Source organism: Sinocyclocheilus rhinocerous, unplaced genomic scaffold (genome assembly GCF_001515625.1).
Source record: "Sinocyclocheilus rhinocerous isolate Xijiao unplaced genomic scaffold, SAMN03320098_v1.1 scaffold768, whole genome shotgun sequence".
Lineage (NCBI taxonomy): Eukaryota > Metazoa > Chordata > Actinopteri > Cypriniformes > Cyprinidae > Sinocyclocheilus > Sinocyclocheilus rhinocerous.
The window spans coordinates 645,983-655,958 of NW_015634483.1; the positions used below are offsets into that span (position 1 = coordinate 645,983).

The window sequence follows — 9,976 nt, forward strand, 5'->3', positions numbered from 1 at the left end:
TATAAAACTTTAGTAACACTTTACAATAAGGTTTCAGTTATTAACATTAACTATATTAATTAACATGAACAATAATTATATAGCATGTATTAATGTCAGTTAATATTCAAAACTTAATGGGGTCATATGATGCGATTTCAAGTTTTCCTTTCTCTTTGGAGTGTTACAAGCTGATTGTGCATAGATAAGATCCCTGAAGTTGCAAAGACTAAAGTCTCAAAACCAAAGAGATATTCTTTATCAAAGTTAAGACTCTGCCACGCCCCCCTAAAACGGCTCGTTCTAACACGCCCCCACATATCTACCTCACTATGTGGAAATATTTGCATAATGCGGCCCAAATGTTCACGCAAAGAAAGAAGGCGTGGTTTCAGTAACCGCAGTTAGTGTTGAAGCAGCCATGTCAGGGAGACGCTGTGTGTTTCTAGGCGAAAGCAAAAGCACTTTATTTGGCCTTCCGGAAGTAGATGCATTTAGGAATCTTTAAGATTACTTACAACAGAACAGCAATGCATTTTATGGACGACCGTTTCGTGAACCTAGGAGAGGAGGTAATTCTGACTTTGCTATGACAATCTGGCGCTTATTTTTAATCAGCTACTGTAAGTATGTTTTGTTATTAGTTTAAGTATTTGCTATTGACTGTTCAAATGCGGAGTTTTGCGCAGCGCAAAGTAGCGCGTCGTGTGTGTGTGTGTGTGTGGGGAACAGGGTCACATCACAGGAGAGTGAACAGTCTGTCAGAAATCATAGCACGTCAGCTGTCTTAACCGCGGCTTGTGTACTGCATCATCACTGTGTCTGTCACGTGACTCTGTTGCCCTTTCGGGCTTGAACTGATGGTAAAACTAATGACATTATTTACTGTCTTTACATTTATTTTGAAAGATGAAGCTCGTGATTATGGTAAGGGGCGTTACATTTCCGACGCGTGCTTGTGGTGTTCGGCCAATCACAATGCACTGGTTCAGCTGGCCAATCAGAGCAGACTGTGCTTGTCAAAGGAGGGGGCTTTGTTGAAAACGACGTGTTTGAGAGAGGCGGGGCATAGAGGACCTACAATAATGTACAGTATTTGAAAAATAATGTGTTTTTTGAACATTAAAGCATGTCAACATATTCTGTTACACCAAATGCACAAAATAATGATCTTTAAAATAGCATCATATGACCCCTTTAAGTCAAGTAACAAACCAAAAATACAAGCCTTTACGAACTAGGGGATGAGTGAAAAACATTTTCAGTGGTAATGAACAGGAAGCCACAGATGACTCAACTAATGGGTTTGGGTGAACTTGACCTAAGATGACCTGCAAAATATCTGTGTTGTATTTCGACTAAATAAAAAGACTAAACAGTAGTATGTTCTTTATTTTGGAAATGGACAAAAGTTTTCAGTTTCAATATTACTTGAGTAAAGTACAAATTCTGTTCAATAAAATTTAAGTAATTACCGTATTGACCCGAATATAAGACGATGTTTATTTCTTGGAAATACATCTGAAAAAACGCGGCCGTCTTATATTCAGGGTATTTGTTGATACAAATATATTTTAACATTTCTTTTAGAAATATATTTTTGGCCATATTTTGTATATTTGGAAATATTTTTCAAAATATATATGAAAATATATTATTTTGCCATATAGCCTGATAGTCTCTGGTCACTGCTGAGCAACAGAAACATTCAATTTCTTTTTATGTTCAACAGAAGACAGAAAGTTGTACAGGTTTAAAATAACATGCTTGAGTAATGTCAGAATTTTCATTATTGTGTGAAATATTTTAAATATCATAAATAGTTTTTTACAAAATACAAAAAGGTGGATTTCTGCTATCAATAGTTGATCTTACCTTTTTTACTATGGTCTGTTGCGAGTGTGATGGTGACTTTTTTGGAAGCTGCAAGCAGAATAAGAGTACAAATGTATTTTATTTTTTTTCTAGAGAGATGGGAAAAGACTTCTTAATTCTTATCTGTCCTGGAAGGACATTATGGGTGGAACTACAAGTATTTAACCCTATTCTTAGCTTTGGCCTGTTCATATACCTGATATGTTGTGCACAAAACTAGAAAGCACTTGTAAAACATTGTAAACTACATACAGCATGACTTAACATGTGTGCATTCAAATCTTTGAACAATATTAGAGTGGCGTTTGTGTAAGTACTGTAGTGATAAACTAGATTTCCATGAGCAACATTTATATTCAACTTGTTTAAACAATTAGTACTAACAAACAGAAATTCCATTCACATTTTGGGACAAGTCTTTCCATGCCAGTCTAGTATTATTGCATGAATCATTTTAGATTTTCCCAGCCCTAAATAGCATGTACAATCTAGATGGGCATTCCTATCCAGAATAAGCTGTAGTATGATTCAGATTTTGTGTACAAAGACAAAAGTATGGCTACGCAATACAAATTTGATACTAACCCTATTTTAGTATCAGTACCCTATTTTATTTCACACTCACAGGTCTCAAATAGGGAAAAAAACTACATTTCATTCAGTGAGAAAAGAGTTTTTGGCTTTAAGATGATAATAAACAGGCTGCATCTTAATGAAGGTTCTACTAACTGGTGGAGCAGGACGGGTCGGGCCCAATCTTGCAGTTAGAGGGGTGCAGGGTTGAGTTATGGTGGTCCCCATGAATATGGGCTGGCTGATCTCAGGGCGGTCCTTCTTGGCACTGTTGTTCTCAAAAAGAAGGTTCAACTGCCCTGCAGAAGGAGTTTTTCTGTAAACAAGCAGACAGACGTGACATGACCGGACAGACTACTATAATTACATTACTCACAGCTACCCACACCTTCTGACCAATAAATTTGCAAGACATTTACAAGAAATCAGCAGGGTGGTTGCCATGCAACATGGCCCATTTTTAAATGTGTTTTACTGAGAAAAAACAAGATTTGGTTTTTAAAAAGCCTTTTTCCAAAAGGTACATCTGGAAAAAGGGGGGTCGTCTTATAATCAGGGTCGTCTTATATTCGGGCCAATACGGTAAGTAAAATCACTCAGCAGTATTGCAGCCCTGATTTCCACAGCTTAGAATTAGGAAACTATTGAAATAGTGTATCTATAGTTGATAACTATTGACTAGCAAGCAATGCTAATAATGTACTTACTCTAGCACTAATACAACTGTACTCATTTTTATATATTAATGTTTTATACTACTTTTATAGTGGATGTTTTGGGGCAGATCCATTTCCATATTGCACAAACTGGCCAAAATTTATTTTGAAATATATAATAAATATAGCATGGATTAAGGAATTTTTTTTTTTTTAAATAGAAAATATTTTTCATTTAATCTTTCGAATGCTAAAATATATTTCAAAATACATTCCAAACTTAAAATGCATTTTGGACAAATGCTTTTGTTTTTAAAGTACTTAAAACTTTTGAACAAACAGAAATTCCATTCACATTTTGGGACAAGTCTTTCCATGCCAGTCTAGTATTATTGCATGAATCATTTTAGATTTTCCCAGCCCTAAATAGCATGTACAATCTAGATGGGCATTCCTATCCAGAATAAGCTGTAGTATGATTCAGATTTTGTGTACAAAGACAAAAGTATGGCTACGCAATACAAATTTGATACTAACCCTATTTTAGTATCAGTACCCTATTTTATTTCACACTCACAGGTCTCAAATAGGGAAAAAAACTACATTTCATTCAGTGAGAAAAGAGTTTTTGGCTTTAAGATGATAATAAACAGGCTGCATCTTAATGAAGGTTCTACTAACTGGTGGAGCAGGACGGGTCGGGCCCAATCTTGCAGTTAGAGGGGTGCAGGGTTGAGTTATGGTGGTCCCCATGAATATGGGCTGGCTGATCTCAGGGCGGTCCTTCTTGGCACTGTTGTTCTCAAAAAGAAGGTTCAACTGCCCTGCAGAAGGAGTTTTTCTGTAAACAAGCAGACAGACGTGACATGACCGGACAGACTACTATAATTACATTACTCACAGCTACCCACACCTTCTGACCAATAAATTTGCAAGACATTTACAAGAAATCAGCAGGGTGGTTGCCATGCAACATGGCCCATTTTTAAAAGATACACTCAGTAATTTTCCTTCATTAAAAGTTTTACACACAAAGCATAAATAGTACTTTTGAAAAAAGATTTCAAGAGTTATCAACATAATTGGCAAAAAGTTTTTTTTATTCAGAAAATTATGCAGAATGGTTTTATGGCGAATAAAAATATTCCTGGCTGGAAAATGTTCACTTGCAGTTCATTCAAAACCCTGGGCATGATAAATGTCACAAAGCATATCAAAATCAAACAACTCACGTCTTGTGGCTGACGATGGCTTTTCTTCTTTTACAATAAAGCAAGACTCCACATAGTGCAAGTACAAGTAGAGCGATTGCAACTGCTACTGAGATGCCAATTATCTTTGCTTGTCCTAAAAAATTGGAAACAAGAGTAGAATTTGTCAGAATGGTACATTACTACAGGTGCTACATTTAAACGTGCTTTTCAGAAAAGAAAGAAGCTTGTTTGATTACCGGATGGCAATTCAGAATATCTGACTTCACAGTAAGGAGGTGCCCATCCAGGCTCACAGTGGCATTGTTTTTTATGATTACAAATCTGCAAAAATATAATAAAATATCATTTTAATTCTTTCAAAAGCTTTTTATATTTTGAATTATAAGACATCCTCCTATTGGTTTCGGTGAAATGGAGATTTGATCTCACCCCTCTTCCATTGCATTGCAGTGAGCAATCATCATTACTACCATAAACATTCAGGTCTTGGCACATATAATCATAGCAAACCTGTTGAAACATAACCCAGAGTTTTCAATTTTGTGCCTACAAGTCCTGCCGTCATAGTTTAAATAACATTCTTCTATGCTTACCTTATTGTGCCCACATTTTGTGCCAGTAGGGACCATGCTGAGGGCGTCTTCTTCAGATTGGTCCCCAGCTATGTTGCAAAATCCCCTAAATGTTACTATCACAGCTTTCTGACCAGTCACGGGGTAGTCATTTCCTCCATCGCAAAATATTTTTCCACAAAACATGTTTCTATATAAGGAAAAAATACATTTAATGTAATCTATGCTTGATGTATTAGCTTAGTCTTAAAAGACAGGTGCTATGACAAATAGTTATTTTGTGAGCTATTTTGAATCAGAAAATGAAAAAAAGATGGCATACTCTTTTGTACAGGCTCTGTAGCCACCTTTGGTCTTTCCACAGTGAGAATCATTTTTTCCAAATGTGTTTCGAAAAAAGCATGCCTCAGCAGCCACTTTGGCACCTAGGGAAATAATCAGAGACACAACATTTAAGCAGATATGAACGGGTGCTATGACAAATTTTGTGAGCTATTTTGAATCAGAAAATGAAAAAAGATGGCATACTCTTTTGTACAGGCTCTGTAGCCACCTTTGGTCTTTCCACAGTGAGAATCATTTTTTCCAAATGTGTTTCGAAAAAAGCATGCCTCAGCAGCCACTTTGGCACCTAGGGAAATAATCAGAGACACAACATTTAAGCAGATATGAATACTGTGTTGATATGAGTCATTATGCACAGCAGGATACTGAAACATCAATACAGCTTGTGAAAATTAATGAACGGTGGTGTTTTAGTAAAGTAGTTGGGCTGTTGGGAATCATAGGGAATTTAATTATACTGGTTCAGATTCCAGTTTCAACCAAAAAAAGAAAATTCTGTCATCATCTACTCACTATCATGCTGTTCCAAACTTGAAGAATGTTGGCAACCAAACAGTTTTGGACAACACTTACTTGCATTGTATACACAAAAAACACTGATACATTTCTCTAAATATCTTTTTTTATGTTCCACAGAAGAAAGTCATACAATTTAAGATGACATGAAGGCGAGTTAACGACAAATGATTTTTCATTTTGGGGGAAACTAGCGCTTTAACGGTTTGAAGCCTTAATTGTATTAACAGTTATTTTAGTACTTGAAGAATAACTGGTCCGAACTATATACTTAAATTAAATTGCAAATAAATGTTCAATTAACCATTTCAGTTGGGCACACCAATGGTACTTGTTCAGACAGTCTCACTGGTTCTGTGATCAAGTGAACGATTTAGTGAGCATGATCGATGAACAATAATTCAGAAGTTTGGAGTGTTTTTGAGTCTTTTTGGAGATTTAGTACCACTTCATAAGGTTCATAACTCAACTAAAAAAGCATTTATTTTTTTGCCATGGTGCTTAGAGTGGTGCAGTGCATAGTATTTTAAAGTGGTCATATGATGCAATTTCAAGTTTTCCTTTCTCTTTGGAGTGTTACAAGCTGTTCGTGAATAGATAAGATCCCTAAAGTTGCAAAGACTAAAGTCTCAAACCCAAAAAGATATTCTTTATAAAAGTTAAGACTGGTCCACGCCCTCCTAAAACGCCTCGTTTAAACACGCCCCCACAAACAATAATGTACAGTATGTGGAAAATAATGTGTTTTTTTAACCTTAAACCGCTTAAACACATTTCATTACACCAAATACGCAAAATAATGTTCTTTTTAGCAACATCATATGACCCCTTTAATGCACTTCCAACCCTACAACCCAGATTTGAACCCTGACTGTGCTTCTGAACAAAGTACTTACTCTAGGGAAACTGTCTTGTAAAATGTCTGTTGATCTTGGAGAAGTTTTGGACTTTTGGGTAATAAACTCATGCGTACCTGTTCCCCAAAGTCTTTGGCAGTGCTGGAGGTGAGTGGGGCATTGGCCATTATAGCAGTAACCCTGGCCAGAGCTGCAAGGTATGCCATTCATCTTAAAATCATTTTCTGGGCAGTGCTCCGAGAGCCCTGTGCAGTACTCTGGAATGTCACACTCATTTTCAGGTGCTCGACACAAGCTTTCAGCATCTTTTATCTAGCATGGCAAGAGAGAAAAGAGAAGCTGGAAATAACAAAAAAGTGTCAACCACAAACTTATCTAGAGTTACTGTTAACACTACACAGTAATGACTTCAAAATGAGGCCATGCAAAGGTTGCTGGTTCAGGTCCCACCAGTGTTGTAACTTTGGGCAACTTGATTGTCCCCCCCTCATAAAAAAAACAAACAACAACAGAAGTTTGCATGACATTTATGCCACCCACACAATATATAACAAGTCCAGCAGTTGAGTCTGATTTACAGATCCTTGTTTCAAATGTCAGTGGTGTGACTTTGCTCTCCTGGCTCACTCTAGGAAAGCAGGCCCAAATATTGCTTCAACATTTCAAACAAGGCTTCTATTCTGCTGGGACTCAAGGAAGTCTCTTTCTTTGGCCCCGTGTTTATTCCCAGAGTTTTGGACATACAAAAGCCTTGAGGAAAAACCATCAAATGTCCAAATCACTCTGTGGTCCATTGGATAGCATATTGAGGGTTTGTGTCCCACCAGGAATTTATTTGACACCCTTCCTCCACCCAAAAATACATCTAGAAAAGAATCCTGCATGACATTTGCAAACTCTTATAAGCTCTTCAACAACCTTTTTAAAGCCTTCCTTGATTTTTTTGCTCTTCTGAGTAACCCTTCCTTGGCTTCCATGGCCATAGTCTCAGCCTCAGACGTCATGCCCATGGACTGTTGGCTGAACGTCTGATGCATATGGCACACTTTACTGGAAACACTTCAGGAATTTCGAAGTCATTATCTGATTGGTTGAATTCTACAGAATTTCTGAGAGATGTGTGTGTCGTGTTTTTAATGTTCTACCTGGAAACAAAGATGCCATGGTGCCAAACCCCCTCATTGAAGAACAAAGCCATTGTGTTTACAACTGTGACAGTGAGCGCTTATCTGGATTAACTAAATGCTAGATTTTCAAAAGTATGTGAAATGTTTAAAGTTCGCGGCATAGACTATTTATAATACATATGTCCAAGAGTTTTACACACTTTTCTGTTTATGTGGGGACATTTCCACACCCATAAACATGACGCGGCACAAAACAAAGCGTGGTTTGTTGCTTTACTTGTCAGTCATATGGCCTCTTGAGCGGTCCTTGGCCATTCAAATCGGCCAAGGTTCCCAGACCTTCTGCCATTGAGTCTGAAGCTTTGGCTACGTGAGGCTACCAGGGCCATAGCTCAGTTGGTTCAAGTCTGTGTCTTGTAAACATAAGATTCTAGGTTCAAATCCCAGTGGAACTTATGATGTCTATCATGCTCCTCCATGAGATGGACAAACAAGCACCAATACACGAGGGTCAACAGTAGCAGTCCAGACTGATTTTCAGATCCTGGGTTCAAATCCCAGTGGTACCTCACTCTAGGAAAGGAGGCCCACCAGTTCCATCAGAGTCGTGACTTCTGGCAATTTCGTGAGTGCATTTTGCACCACCCACCTCCCACCCTAAAAACAAAAAAACGCCTGAAACAGAAGCTTGCGTGACATTTGAAAACTCTTTTATGCCGCCCACACTATATGACAAGTCAAAGGCAGCAGCCCAGTCTGGTTTACACATCCTGGGTTCCAATCCCAACGGTGCGCCTCTATCAGTGACTTTGCTCTCCCACTCTAGGAAATAATAGTGCTTCGACATTCTAAATCTAGCTTCTATTCTGCCGAGACTCAAGGAAGTCTCTTTTTTGCCACAATGCTGGTCATACAAAAGTCAGGAAGAAAAGTAGGTTCTGTGGTACAATGGGTAGCAGATTTCTAGACTGTAAAATGAGGCAGATCAAATGTTGTGGGTTTGAGTCCCACCAGAGTCACCTCTTCTTTGAAGGAGGTTGAATTGAGAGAATTTTCATTTTTGGGTGAACTATTCCTTTAATAAAGATCTATTCTAAAACGTATGTTCATAGTGCAAATTTCTTTAAAAAAAAAAAGAAGAAGGCCATGAAGAGTTTTCATAAGAGTCACTTACCTGGCAATTCTCACAGCAGTCTCCATGAACACATTGTGAGCCTTCAGTGAGCCTGCAGGTCATGGGATCACAGCATGGATTTTCACATTCCTTACACAAAACATTAAATCACAGTCATCAATGAGACATCAGATGTGAGTCAAAGATGATCCTACATTAATGCATAAATGATGTCATAGAAAAGGATCATTTGAGCAAGATCAGCTGGGCTAGACTGAGTCACTACAGACACAGGATATGTGTGCAATACCTCGACTGTTCCACAGTCACACTCCTCTCCAGGGTCCAGAAAAGCATTACCACAGATAGACCCACTGTACAGTCTGGATGAGCTGGGGGTGTCCAGCAGGCAGCTGGGGTTGGCATTGTCTAGAAACACACTCAGCTGCTCCAGACTACAGTCACTAAACAGCTCCGGGAACAGCGTGCTAGATAGACAAGGTCAGAGCATGTCATTTTCGGAAAGTGCACACTATAAACTGCTACTACTAATAATAATAATAATAAATTTTATTTATAGGCGCATTTCTCAACACTCAAGGACACCGCACAATAAATTTACGAACAAGACAATTGAAAACAAACAAGAAATACCATATACAGAGACAAAAACAGAGTAAGGTAGGACTGGACAAATAAAATTTAGGTGAGATATGCAATCTTAAACAAGTGAGACTTAAGTCGCTTAGAAGCTTAAATCTTTTAAAGTCAATGCGAAATTTAACCGGAAACCAGTAAAGCTGCTGCAGAACAGGTGTGATGTGGTGAAAGGAGGGGATTCTGCACTGCAAAAAATGGCTTATCTTACTTAGTATTTTTGTCTTGTTTCTAGTCAAAATATCTAAAAATTCTTAAATCAAGATACTTTTACTAGATAAGCCAATTGACTTAAGATATTTAGTCTAAATTAATAAACTAAATTAAGTGCATTTTGCTTAAAACAAGTAAAATTATCTGCCAGTGGGGTAAGTAAAATGCTCTTGTTTTAAGAATATTTTACTTACCCCACTGGCAGATATTTTGACTTGTTTTAAGCAAAATGCACTTAATTTAGTTTTTTCCCCCTGGAAACAAGACTAAATATCTTA

General features: G+C 37.7%; 1 protein-coding gene across 1 annotated transcript in view; it reads right to left on the reverse strand.

Annotated features, from left to right (window-relative positions):
* Positions 1-3,689: 3,689 nt before the first annotated feature.
* LOC107745666 (zinc metalloproteinase-disintegrin-like crotastatin) overlaps positions 3,690-9,976 on the reverse strand; it is an 11,468-nt gene continuing 5,181 nt past the window's right edge. The window contains exons 12-20 of the mRNA XM_016559591.1: positions 9,139-9,316; positions 8,889-8,978; positions 6,704-6,899; positions 5,398-5,500; positions 4,891-5,059; positions 4,727-4,807; positions 4,534-4,618; positions 4,316-4,430; positions 3,690-3,924 (exon numbers count right to left, since the gene is read on the reverse strand). Of these exons, the coding sequence (XP_016415077.1) occupies positions 3,690-3,924; positions 4,316-4,430; positions 4,534-4,618; positions 4,727-4,807; positions 4,891-5,059; positions 5,398-5,500; positions 6,704-6,899; positions 8,889-8,978; positions 9,139-9,316 (1,252 nt within the window). The remainder of the gene's footprint in view (positions 3,925-4,315; positions 4,431-4,533; positions 4,619-4,726; positions 4,808-4,890; positions 5,060-5,397; positions 5,501-6,703; positions 6,900-8,888; positions 8,979-9,138; positions 9,317-9,976) is intronic.